We start from the raw sequence: 12757 nt of genomic DNA, 5'->3' as shown, positions 1-12757 counted from the left end.
ATTTCACGAACTGACTTGTTGCGAGTGGCAACCTGTTCGAGTACCACGCTGGAATATGATGAGCTCTGTAGAGCAGCCCATTCGTTCTTGTAAAAGCAGTCTGCTGGCCAGGTGCCTGATTTTATACACATGTGGCAACGGGACTGAAAACACCTGAATTCACAGATTAAGAGGCGTGGTCTCACACATTCCTCCATATGCTCCCTTATTCAGAAAGGATGGCTGCAGCAGGTGGCTCTGCATATTTAACAGGTTGGCAGATATGTTTCTTTACCAGATGACCTTTGTGATGCAGCCCCAGAGGAAGTTGTATCCCCTCACAGGATCAAACTGCGGCTCTTTCACTTGTACATGTCATTACTGAGTTCCAGTCATAGCGCCACCCTTTTAGCAGCAGAGATCTTTTCCGAGCATATTAACAATTTCCCAAGCTCCTTATTGATGTTCTAACGATTTAGCTTATGAGTTTTCCCTGAACTGTGTTTCCATGGCAATGCAGTAAATTAAAATGTTTCAACATGAAAAAAAGAAGATGTTGTTATTCAGCCACAAATCACCTGATCTTTCCCAAGTTTCCTGTGACAGAGACACATACTGACAGGAAGATGGAGTCATACGTGACAGCCATAATTCAGTCCACAGGAAGTGATATGTAACTCCTGTCAGCACTGCAGGCCTGAAGACACGTTCATGCAACAATAACACCATCTGAAGCGCAGGGGGGTGCAGACTTGGATCTTCGCTGCATTCAGTTTTAATGCTTCTTCTCTCCTGCACACAGGGTCTTCCTGGCCCTCCTGGTCCACCTGGTGAGGGAGGAAAGCCTGGAGATCAGGTTTGTGCACTTTCATGATCAAATAAGATAAATAAGACAAAGATAAAAAAGTATACAAAGATAGAGTATAACATATGAATTTATGTACTTACTCCAAGCTCATGATTCAGATTAATTACACAGGTAATTAAACAGTTTGAGCGCTGCTGCTTTTTTCCAACGTTATCAGTGACTGCAAAAGTCTTAAGACTTAAGATGTCGTCTACCAGATTTCTAAACTCTTAAAAATATATAATTACACTTAATATTTGCTTTTTGGCTTTAATTTAGTTTGGTTAGTGCTATGAGTATAAAGCATAACTAAGTATCTCAACAGCGATAGTCTTGCAGGTCTTTTAGCTTCTCATTCTTTTCACCATTCAAGGGTGTTCCTGGAGAGGCTGGACTTGCTGGTGCCACTGGACCTAGAGTAAGTTCACGATCTTAACATAATTTCATTATACTGTAGGCTGCTGATTAACATACATGCCGCTGATTGTCACTGTGCTACTGTTCAGGGAGAACGTGGTTTTCCCGGCGAGAGAGGAGCCGCTGGCCCTCAGGGTCTGCAGGGACCCAGAGGTCTGCCTGGAACTCCTGGAACTGACGGACCCAAGGTGAGTCCAGCAGCCAATAACAAGCATGTGTTTTTTTAACTGATTAAATGTTGCTCCCTGAGGTTCACCCAACCCACTGCGAAAACACGGTGAGATTTTCAATATTCTTATCACAGGCAGCAGAAACAGAGCAGTCTGAGCGTATAATTGAATAATAATTAGCTCGAGTGTTTGCGAGTTAAGCTGTGTGTACTCAGCATTTTAGCGTATATTTGGTGTTTTCAGCCTAAAATTAGAGAAAGCGGGCAGCATCATTCCTCACTCTGCTGCACTGAGCAGTCTAGTTAGTATATGACAGTATATGACAATAAAACCTCTGCTCAGTTTTCCAGTTTTGAATCGCATCGCATTTTCTTTAAAAAGAAAAGAATCAACTTAAGTGCCTATCAGGTCCCAGACTACAGGTCATAATCTAAACTGGTTCATTTATAGCTTTTATTTTATTCCAGTAAATATAAGATACTTTGTTGTCATTATACAAGAATGTACAACAGAATTACAGATACAAAGTATAAGGAGGATTAAAAAGAGAGCACAAACCTTCCTTTCCCTGGTAGAACATTTGGAAGTATTGCATGACAGGAGCCATGCTAGGTAAAAATGTACATGCTATCTAAGCATCACCTAAAATCAATAAACCAAAGTTAAAATACACATTGTAAAATCTTGTCCATCCTGGTCACTCCCGATGAAAATTTAACATCTTCAGCTCAGCCTCCTGTCTTTTTGTCAGCACCACCATCTCCAAACCACACATCATACCCGTCTCACTACCATCTTTTAAACCTTCCCTTTCACTCTCTTTACGATCCTGCTGTCACAAATCACCCCAGACACTCGTCTTCATCCACTCCATCCTGCCTGCGCTCCCTGTGCAGGCTGTCAGCTGCTTTAGATAAATATAGTGTAGTAAAGACTGAGATGCAATGCAGTTCATTTTGTTAAACTTAAATTATGTACAGTTCATTCAGATTCATATTTTTTCCTCACAGAGAAACATAATCCATTCCAAAGATATATAGCACAATATCTAAACATTTTTTAATCCCTGTGTTTGGACATTCAGAGTTCGATAACAAAGTCATGTCTGCAGACACTGTAACCGTGAGGGACATGCTTACAGTGTCTGCAGGGGGGAAAATCAAAAAACTCAAAAATCTGATGGAGTGGTTTTGTTGCAAAATAATAGATGAGGGTTAAATATTTAACGATGTTATTCTGCAGAAGTCATTAAACACCATCGTTTGCTCACGTGTGTGCTTCAGGATATCGACTGAACCTCACACCGACTGTAACTGAGGTCTCTACGGTGTGGCTGGACTGAAGCAGAGCATTTTTCGTTCTTTTGTTGAGACAGAACAGCTTTTTCCTTCATGATCTAATGTTTGCATTTGTCTTTTTAATAACACATGTGCCTGATAAATGTTGGTGTAAGGTTGCTCCTGTGCAGGTTGTACTGTTGAGCTAATGCTAAATCAACAGAGTTACATTTGGCCACCAGGTTTCTAACCTTAATAAGCTTTTTTTTTGCTTCCAAAGCTAAACTTTCAGTGTTTCCTAGACTGAGTAAAAGCCTATTTTCCCCTAGAGGCTAAAAAATTCTAATTCCTGAGACAATTTAAGTTCAGCATCCTTAGGTTTTTTTTTTACTGACTAAAATAGTAGATCTCTGATGTAGTTCAAAGAGTGGAAAACAGAAGAAAACATATTTTTAATAAGCTCTCCTTTACTTTTAAACTTTCTTCCTTTGGGTTCTTGTGAATAATTGCTTTGTAGATATGAGTCACAAGCAAACACAGTTTTGTCATAAGCCAGAAAAGTTGAGGATTAGTGGTTGAAGAGCCATCAGTAACTAGAATTGAGCGTCAGTCAGCAGTTCAGGTCTGGACGTTTGTTTTATTTCTGTTTTCTGCATTCATGTTATTTCATAAATTTATAATACTTTAAAACAAAATAAAATATTTCCTACATTCACTGCAGCTGATGGCTCAGTGTGTCTCCAGTCAGGCTATACACTCACTTGCCATCTGTCAGCAATTTCCAGCCACTGCAGTGATTTGTCACAATGGCACTGTGAGCAGAGGAAGAGCTCAGCGAGGCTGCAATTCCCACTTTGGGATTGTTATCTGGTCGGATTTTAATCCCAGTTCATAGGTTTTCATCCCCAGACATAAGTGGTTAGAGGATGAGGATTATAGACTGTGAGTGTGATGGTGGTGACGATGAAGAAGGGATGAACCAACAGTCTGTAGAAAAGCAAGTTTCTGAAAACGATTTGTTTTATAAGAGGGATCGTTTGTCGGCCTCTTTGAGTTAGAGTATTATTCTATCGTATTCACAGCCAGTGTTGTGCTTGTGTTAGCCCTGTGGTTATGGCTTAATGATAGGCAGAAGAAATGCTGCGTGTGTCTGATTTATAGGCTGCACGATCAAGCACCGCAGCACAGCTGAAGTTTTGACTCAGAGTGAGCCTATAGGAGTACTTTTTAAAAAAAACAATCAAAGTCTGCATTTGCTTTCAATTGTTTCAGCTTTGATGTGTGAAATAGAGATTCATGCCTTTATGATAAAACGCCCTTTGTCCTTTTAATAACAGAATTAAAGGTAAACCCACCATCACAGCAAAACACATGAAATTAAGATGTCTTTATGTTTAAATTAAAAGTGACCGACTCATTAGAGAGTTAGGCTTTTTTTTAACATTCTTCTGTAGCAAGAAGAAAAAGAAGTTGGCAGGATTATTTTCTCTTTTATTCTCTCAGTCATCTGTTAACCTTGAAGACAACAGGCAGGGACAAAGATGAGCATCGGCCTCTTTTGTTGAATGAGCAGATGTTCTCTCACTCTGAGACGGCACCGTGTTTGTGTTTCTGACTCATATTGTGGGTTATTAAACAAAGCCCGAGCAGAATCTGTCTGAAATGTGACAGAACATCATCACAAGCCTTTTTGCAAGTCTTTTTTAAAGACCTTGACTGAATCAGGAGGTATAAAACATCTTTGTGCATGTGTAGCAGGTGCTTAGAGAAAGTAAACAGTTGAAGTGTCTCCTGTCTTTGAACCCAAACCTGTCGTCTCATTATATTTTTGATTAATAATAGGGAGCGATTGGACCTGCAGGTACTGCAGGGGCTCAGGGACCCCCTGGCCTGCAGGGTATGCCTGGAGAGAGAGGAGGTGCTGGTATTCCCGGACCCAAAGGAGACAGAGTAAGCCATGATGGGAAACAAGTGTTAGCAAACTGAATGCATAAACACTCAATTTGTGGAATTTTCCCTACTTGAGTATAATTTTATGCATATTTTCTTGTCACACGACAGACTTTAATTCAGTTCTTTATCCCCACAGGGAGACCTTGGAGAGAAAGGACCTGAAGGTGCTCCAGGCAAAGATGGTGCCAGAGTGAGTGACTGTCATTCATTTGGGTTTTCGTGAATGATAGTAGCTTCTGCTGAATACAGATAGAACGACTTTCATTTATTTCCTGGAAATAAAATGTTGCATACATATCTATCTGCACATGTGAATCTCTTATTTACAGCATATTATACTTTAAATGTAATCTGAAATCTAAAATATTCATTATTTTGTTCTTTAGAATAAAAGTTTTGTTATTCCCGCTGCTCATTTTAAAGCAAAGTGTGAAGTCTCGGTTCTCACACTACAAACCTCTCCAAGTCCTTATACTAACTATACTTTTTTGTTTCATGTTTCAGGGTCTCACTGGTCCCATTGGTCCCCCTGGTCCTGCTGGTCCCAATGGTGAGAAGGTGAGGCGTTTTTACTTTTATTTTATTTGATCTAAATGATGTAATGTCTTGTTCTGCACAAGTCTTCATTTAAGTAGGTTTCTATAATGCAAAGTTAACCTTCTGTATGATGTTGCTGATGTTCTTCCTGTATTTTCTCGCAGGGTGAATCTGGTCCTGCTGGTCCTTCTGGAGCTCCTGGTGTCCGCGGTGCTCCTGTGAGTGTCACAGTTTATTGTTTTAGTAAAGAAAACATATCAGATTAGGAATTTGGTGCATGCACAGTGACTAGGTCAAATCATCATATATTAGTATATTGTATTAAGGCTTTAAGGCAGCATGCATGCTCTTATAGATCTTGTGATGCCTGAACTATCATCATCTTTCTTTATACTTATATTTATACTTAAGCTTTTCAGTTTTCCTTTAGAGCCAGGCATTTTGAAGTATTGGAGCAACTATTTTTAAAACATTGGTCTCAACAGATCAGCCATTTCTCTCAGTTGGCCTAACCCCTGAGTTTTTGATGCCTCTGCCTTACTTTAAATCTTTCAGGGTGACAGGGGTGAGACTGGACCTCCTGGACCTGCTGGCTTTGCTGGACCCCCAGTAAGTAGAAAGCCATCACCATGAACTAATCTTACTGCAGACTCCTGACTGATTTATGTTTCGGCTTGTTAGCAAAGTAATAGAAGTATAATTTTACTTTAAAGTGATTCAACTTGCTTATTTAACTGCAAGTAAAAAACTAACTGCATCTACATGGCGGGGCTTTTCTACCGCTCATATCTAGAAACACTTGGACGTCTAACTGCCTTTACGTCAGTTTTAGGCCTCGGTGAATTATTATTTTCTTTATCTTGACACATGTCTTGTTTCCTCGGTGTAATATCTGTGGAGGGAAATTAGTGTCTTTTTGTCAAACATCCATTTAGTTATTGCCAAAGACTCACGATGGACATAAAATTGATGTTTTTTAATAAGCTGCATCCCTCCAAATGGATTTCATCAATATATTTGTGGCAGCACAATTTATCTCTAAACAGGTTGTTTTTTCTCTACCTTACACAATGATTAATTATTGATTTTCTGTCAGGATGAATAACATTACAAGGTATCTAAATGCTATTTGTTTCAGAGCACACCGACTGTAACATGTTATCACAGTACATTAGGAGCTGCAATTAAAAGTTTTGAAATTGTTGTGTAATTATATCTCATGTCCTACCCCAGCTCTGTGTTTGTATTCTTGGACTCTCCTAGAGCAGCTGTTATTTTATCCTTTCTCAGTGCAGCTCAAGTTCAGTTGATCTTCTGTCTAAAACAGCGGTCCCCAACCCCCGGGCCACGGACCGGTACTGGTCCGTGAGTTGTTTGGTACCGGGTCGTGAGAGTTCAGGCTCGCATGTGAAATGTATGGTTTTCAGGGTTTTTATCGGTTTTAAGCGTTATTTTTTGTATTTATCGTTAAAACCCTTGTGTTGTCCTCGGGATTCCCATATACTTGTTTGCCATTCACCCAGGGACCATTTTTGACGCGAGGACAACATTACCTCGGTTTCTCTCGGTCTTTTCACGTGTATTATGAATAAATCTTCCTTTTTTTTGGTACCAGTACTGTTTTACTGTATTTATACGCAACACCTTAAAGGCTGGTCTGTGAAAATATTGTCGGACATAAACCGGTCCATGGCGCAAAAAAGGTTGGGGACCGCTGGTCTAAAGCCACAGCTCTCCTTCCTTTAAGCTAGCTTTCTTCTAATTGGCTGTCCCAGTAAGACAGAAGATTTGAAATGCAGGTGGGGCTTATGTAGTTCCACACAGAGCTACATGCCTACATGACCCACATCTTCAAAAGAGAAAAAAAAGTGCGTGAAATTGAGTATTTAGAGCAGATTAAGGCCTGAGCTTTTGGGCATTACTATTCACTGACTGCATCATTTGAACCTTTGGTCATGTTTTAAACTGAGAGCTGTGAAAGAAAAAATATAATAGGTCCACTTTAAAGTGTATGTAACACAGACGCTGTGGGCACAACGAGGCTAAATGCTGCACCAGTAGCACTTGTAGACGAGAGTCATAAACTCAATGGCCTGACTTGATTGGGATTTAAAAACAGAGATTTGTGCATAATTTGATGTACTTCTCCATCATAAATGGGGTACTTAAGCAGTTTGGTATTGCAGCGACACAAAAGACAAGTGAAGATATGTCATCTTATCTTAGATCTTATATTTTTTAGTTTAACTCAAGCTAAACAGTAGATCTGTTAACCGATAATTTAACAAACCATTTAATATATGATAATGGCTCCACACAGGTTACATGTTACATGCAGTGTTAGCAGGTAAACAGAACTCCATGTGTGAAATTGGTGGAATGAGCCTTTAAACAATTATTTTAGGTAATTGTGAAAGACCTTTGAAAGTATTTGATTATTAAGACATAGTCCTTTCACTTTTTTTCCTTTGATGTATATCAACAGCTGTTTCTGTCTTTTGCTTTCAGGGTGCTGACGGTCAGCCTGGAACCAAGGGAGAGCAGGGAGAACCTGGACAGAAGGGAGACGCTGGTGCTCCTGGACCCCAAGGACCATCTGGAGCCCCTGGACCCGCTGTAAGTGTCACTACATGTATTATTTCACTATAAATATGTTTTCTAAACCCAAAATAATGAGGGCTTGCACAAAAACACTGGATGTTTGTATCCCAGTTTTTCTTATTAATCAAAAGCTTTATATAACAGTACGACAGGCACTGAGTGACAGTTTTTCCTACAAGAAGAGAAACTGTTATGTATGCACAAATCAGCAAAACATTCATTTCTACCTCTCTTTTAAACATGCATGGTGGAGTTTACAAAGTGACAGCAACTGTTGGTGGTGATTGTGCTACATAAGGCAGAATAAGAAACTAGCTGACAGAAACGAGCTACTATAAAATACAACAAATGTCAGAGTGTAACGCGGAATATGTTCATTTCAGGGTCCCACGGGTGTTTCTGGACCTAAAGGTGCTCGTGGTGCTCAGGGACCTCCTGTAAGTGATTTTTATCTGCACCAAAGAGTCTCACTTTTAAATTATTTTACTCTTGTCTCATAATAACATGTGCAGGAAGCATTATTTTAGGATTTTATTTGTGACTCTGTCTAAATGCGTCCATCTCTGTTAGGGTGCCACTGGTTTCCCTGGAGCTGCCGGCCGAGTTGGACCCCCTGGCCCCAATGTAAGTTCAGCGTCCTGATGACTAAACCCTCCATCAAACTGACTCCATGTGCAGCTTTACACATGTAGTGGTGATACCAAAACTAAGATTATGATAAGAGCAAATGAAAAATTAAAGGAAAAGCAAAAATAAAGTGTTTTTCTGTAAGCTGTTGATTATCGTGTGCTTCTGCTGAATATATTCCCTATTCAGCATTTTAAAGATGGTGGTGAATCTCCCCATAGTTCCAGAAACTCCTGTTGATGTTTAAATGGCTTTGAATAAGTCTGCAAAAGCTATATTTTCAAAATCATCAACCATCTATTGACCTTTGATGGGGCATCCATGCCATCCTTTGAAAAGATCAATTCTGAATTGGTTTACTGGGTTCCCAAACCGAGCCAGAAAACATAAATCGTAGTTATATTTGCTGGTGTATAACTGTAGTTGATATAATTTCAGAAAAATCTATTTTTGTCTGACTGTGGAGTTTATATAAAAAGATAAAGATAAAACTACATCTTTCACAGGTATGGGAAAAAAAGAACAGCTGGTTTAATTTGTGTTTTATAAGCAAGAGAAACTGTTGTGAAACAGGGATGTGTTTTCTAATGCTGCCTGACTTCTTTGTGTCACAGGAAACCTTGTAATTTGCACCTATAAAGTGCTTACCTTTGCTGTTTCAACACCTCCACACTTCACCACAGTGTGTCTGTAGGTGTTTGCTTAGATTTTCATTTTCTGCAGACATGCTGCAAAGAAACATATTGTGAGAAAACAGGCTAACCCTGTAAGGGTACTAATATACAGTCTATGTGTTATTTGAAGTCATATAGAGCTGTACATATCATCACTGGATAGTTAAAATAGCAAAAAATACTCATATGTTTCAGTAATGATTCATATTTATGTGTCCTCCTCCTCACACTTGTCAGGGTAATCCTGGACCTCCTGGTCCTGCTGGTCCTTCCGGTAAAGATGGACCCAAAGGCGTGAGGGGAGATGGTGGACCTCCAGGCAGACAGGGTGATGCTGGGCTTCGTGGTCCCGCTGGAACTCCCGGAGAGAAGGGAGACGCTGGAGAGGATGGTCCACCTGTGAGTTTCTCGTTCTACAATCAGATTCCATCATAAAACACTCAAGACACTGGCTGGCATCACCTGCAACTCCTTTTTACTTTGTAAAACTTGAAACCTCTTCAGTGCACCATATTTAGGCGGTCGTTAGAGCTACTCTGGGGAGTAGAAAATGATCAGATGTGTTTGTTTTCTGCACGTCTGTCGGCGTTTGTGTGGCTCTGTCAGCCCAAAGAGCCAATTTTATCAGTAATGGAAACACCCTCCATTACTGCACAGAGCTGTCAGTGTCCATCACTGGCTGTAATAGCAGACCGAGACATCTGACAGCACAGGGTAGCACAGGCCAGTGACAGACTGATGACAGGAGCCCAGGCTTTTACTTTGCCTACCCCCAGAGCTGCCTGCACGCGCCCGTTACAAACACGTGACAAGTCAAGACAATGACATACCATACTATACATATCACAGACGATAGCTTACCCAAACATCAAGATAGCTGCTGTGCCGAGACTCCGTCCATCCTATAGATTACAGATTTTCAGCCTTGAACCATGTATCAGCACATCAAAGTCTTTGTCAGCTGAACTGGGTGCTCAGTTGTCACTTGGAGTGAGTTGTTTATAGTGGACATGTTTTCAGGGAGAGGACATGTGAAAGAGTGAGCTGTGGCGATGAGGAGAGGTGATGGAGAGACTGACACCGAAAAGTGCAACTGCAGCTGGGAATAAAATCCCATGTGTAGCAAATGACAGAAGAGATAAATCATAGGACACAAACACATCTTTGCTTTGCATTGTATTTGAACTGTGTTGAGCGTTTGTCAGTAAACAAAAGTGATGCCTCAAAAAGTCATCACACACAAACAATGCTCAACTTTTATGCATGCATGTTTTTTATCCTGAACCTAGTTCTGAAGACACTCATTAGATAACGTCTTTCCAGCTTTCCGCTGACCAGTTAGGTGAGCCTGTGTGAATCGCAGCTTCAGTTTCCTGTTCTTAGCTGATGGGAACAGCACCCAGCGTGGTCTTCTGTTTCTCCATCAGCAGGCCTGAAATATACAAGGGTTATTACCCCTACTACGCATTCAAGAGGAAAAGAGTTAAATCCCCTTTCTTCCCCATTCTGACTCTCAGTTTGAACTTCAGCAGATCTTCTTTACAATGTCTGCCTGCCTAAAGCCACTGATCTGCTGCCACATAATTGGTTGATTAGATTTGCGCTAACAATCAGTGGAACAGGCGTGCCTTATAAAGTGGCTGGTGATTGATGGATCACTTTGAGTGTTTTATTAGCTGTTATCCAAGAAAGGCTTCTCACTGTAACTTCACATTAAAAGGATAGAAATTAGAGCCCCATCAGTCCTCTTACTTAACTATCAATCATATATTTTTCTTTCTCTTAAACAATTCTTTGAAGCCACCGTCACCTTTCTGTGTGACATCCTGTTATATCCGGTGGCTAAAATGATTTATTCCTAAACGCAGATATATTAGAGTCTATGGGACACCAGAATGAAAGGTGCTTGAACCCATTTATATTATATTACATTGTTTAGTTTGTAATTTTATAACCATGTATTCACTCGTTTTAGTATTTGTGCACTTTCTAGTTTGGGTGATTTTTTTTTTTTATTGATTAGGTTTAGATTTTCAGATTTGTTTTAACTAGAAGTTAAATTTATAAACTTTAAAATCTCTTGATTTTTCTCAGCTGATTTTCTTGGTTGTTGATACCTATGATCAAAATTGTTTGTTGATAGTTGTTAAATTAATCCATAACCACCCAAAATAATAATAATAATGGTAAAAATCTATATAACCACCGCTCTGCCACCTTTCTCCTCTCAGGGCCCGCCTGGTCCTTCAGGTCCTCAGGGATTGGCTGGTCAGCGCGGTATTGTTGGTCTCCCTGGACAGCGTGGCGAGAGAGGTTTCCCCGGTCTGCCTGGACCTTCTGTGAGTAATATACCCACTCACCCACTCATAAAGTTCAACTTGCAAATTGTCTGTCAGTTATTTAGTTTAATAAAACGACACATTATTTAGTCTATGTCAGAATAAATCCTAAAATATGATCCTCATAATTTCCAAGAGTCAAACATTACAAATTTAAAATGTTTGTTATCTATTTTGTAGAAATGTTATGTAGACATTTAATTCACAGTAATAGAGCTGAAATAAAATTACAATATCAGCTCATGTATTAGTCATGAGACATAAGCAAAATCATTTGTGATATAAATATTTGTGATATATAATGTAATACAATTAATTTTCCATGCTTCAGATAAACTAGAGAACGAAGGTTGTTTTCTTACCCGTTGATTTTTTTTATTGATTTTCTCCTTTTTTTGGATTTTGACATTTTGACATTAATTGATTGATCAAGAACACAACTTAAGAAAATAAAATCAGTGTTGAAAATAGTTGGTGATGTAATTATGTAATCGTTTTGGGGGTTTTTAAACTCTAATCCAGTAAAGTTGGAGCTCATAGATTTGAAGTGTTTTTCTTATTTGGATTTCTTCCACTTGTGTGTCTGTAGTTACTCAGATTGAGGTGTTTCCATATCTTTGCTGGAAGCAACTTAATATCTGTCAGTTTAAAAACAAAAATGTAAACAAATGTAACTACAAATCTCTACTTTCCATTCTGTTTTTGTGCATTGCATTCGTACCTGCAAAACGTTTCAAAATCCTTGCATTGCGCTTAACATTTCGCACAGCCTCCCAACTTTTTCAGAAACAGGGTGGTAAAATAAATATTCAGGAAGACGCCTTAAGAGCAGAGTGCCTACTGTTTTGTCACTTAGTACGAGCGAATGTGCAAAGCCTTCAGACAGGCTCCACTGTCATTCTGCTGCCCTAATTGGGTCACAGTCAAATCGAATCTCACATGAGCTAGGGCTGCTCTCCATGTGAGTCTATCTGATGCACAAGATGACATGTGACAAGAAGCCTCCCCTTCTTGCGTCTCACACTATTAGATACGTGACATGAGCTTGTCCCCTACTTACAACATCTCAGTGGGCATGTCCTCACCATCAATTATTCATCCGTACGCATGAAAGGGATGCCAAGGAAACAGCAGTGATGCCAGGAAAGTCACCCAGGAATGTTTCAAGCAGAGAAAATGATTTTAGTAGCGGAAGTGAAGTCGAACTGTGGATTCAGTTACTTTTTTTTTTTTAAACTGAGGATAATATTTATGAATGATTTATAAAATTTGATATGTACTGTAGGAATATGCACAAGCATACTATGTACAAAAATGTACCCTTTTATCCCAGTTA

The 12757-nt window shown here is 39.6% G+C and overlaps 1 protein-coding gene across 2 annotated transcripts in view; it reads left to right on the top strand.

Annotated features, from left to right (window-relative positions):
* col2a1b (collagen, type II, alpha 1b) overlaps positions 1–12757 on the top strand; it is a 44586-nt gene that overhangs the window by 25659 nt on the left and 6170 nt on the right. For both annotated transcript variants that reach the window (XM_040008613.1, XM_040008607.1), the window contains 13 exons: positions 782–835; positions 1200–1244; positions 1333–1431; positions 4533–4640; positions 4780–4833; positions 5148–5201; positions 5345–5398; positions 5736–5789; positions 7689–7796; positions 8165–8218; positions 8352–8405; positions 9320–9481; positions 11314–11421. In XM_040008613.1, the coding sequence (XP_039864547.1) occupies positions 782–835; positions 1200–1244; positions 1333–1431; positions 4533–4640; positions 4780–4833; positions 5148–5201; positions 5345–5398; positions 5736–5789; positions 7689–7796; positions 8165–8218; positions 8352–8405; positions 9320–9481; positions 11314–11421 (1008 nt within the window). The remainder of the gene's footprint in view (positions 1–781; positions 836–1199; positions 1245–1332; positions 1432–4532; positions 4641–4779; positions 4834–5147; positions 5202–5344; positions 5399–5735; positions 5790–7688; positions 7797–8164; positions 8219–8351; positions 8406–9319; positions 9482–11313; positions 11422–12757) is intronic.

The sequence above is a fragment of the Simochromis diagramma genome, unplaced genomic scaffold (assembly GCF_900408965.1).
Source record: "Simochromis diagramma unplaced genomic scaffold, fSimDia1.1 OVJJ01000320.1, whole genome shotgun sequence".
NCBI classification, from domain to species: domain Eukaryota; kingdom Metazoa; phylum Chordata; class Actinopteri; order Cichliformes; family Cichlidae; genus Simochromis; species Simochromis diagramma.
This window is presented reverse-complemented; position numbering and strand designations above follow the sequence as displayed.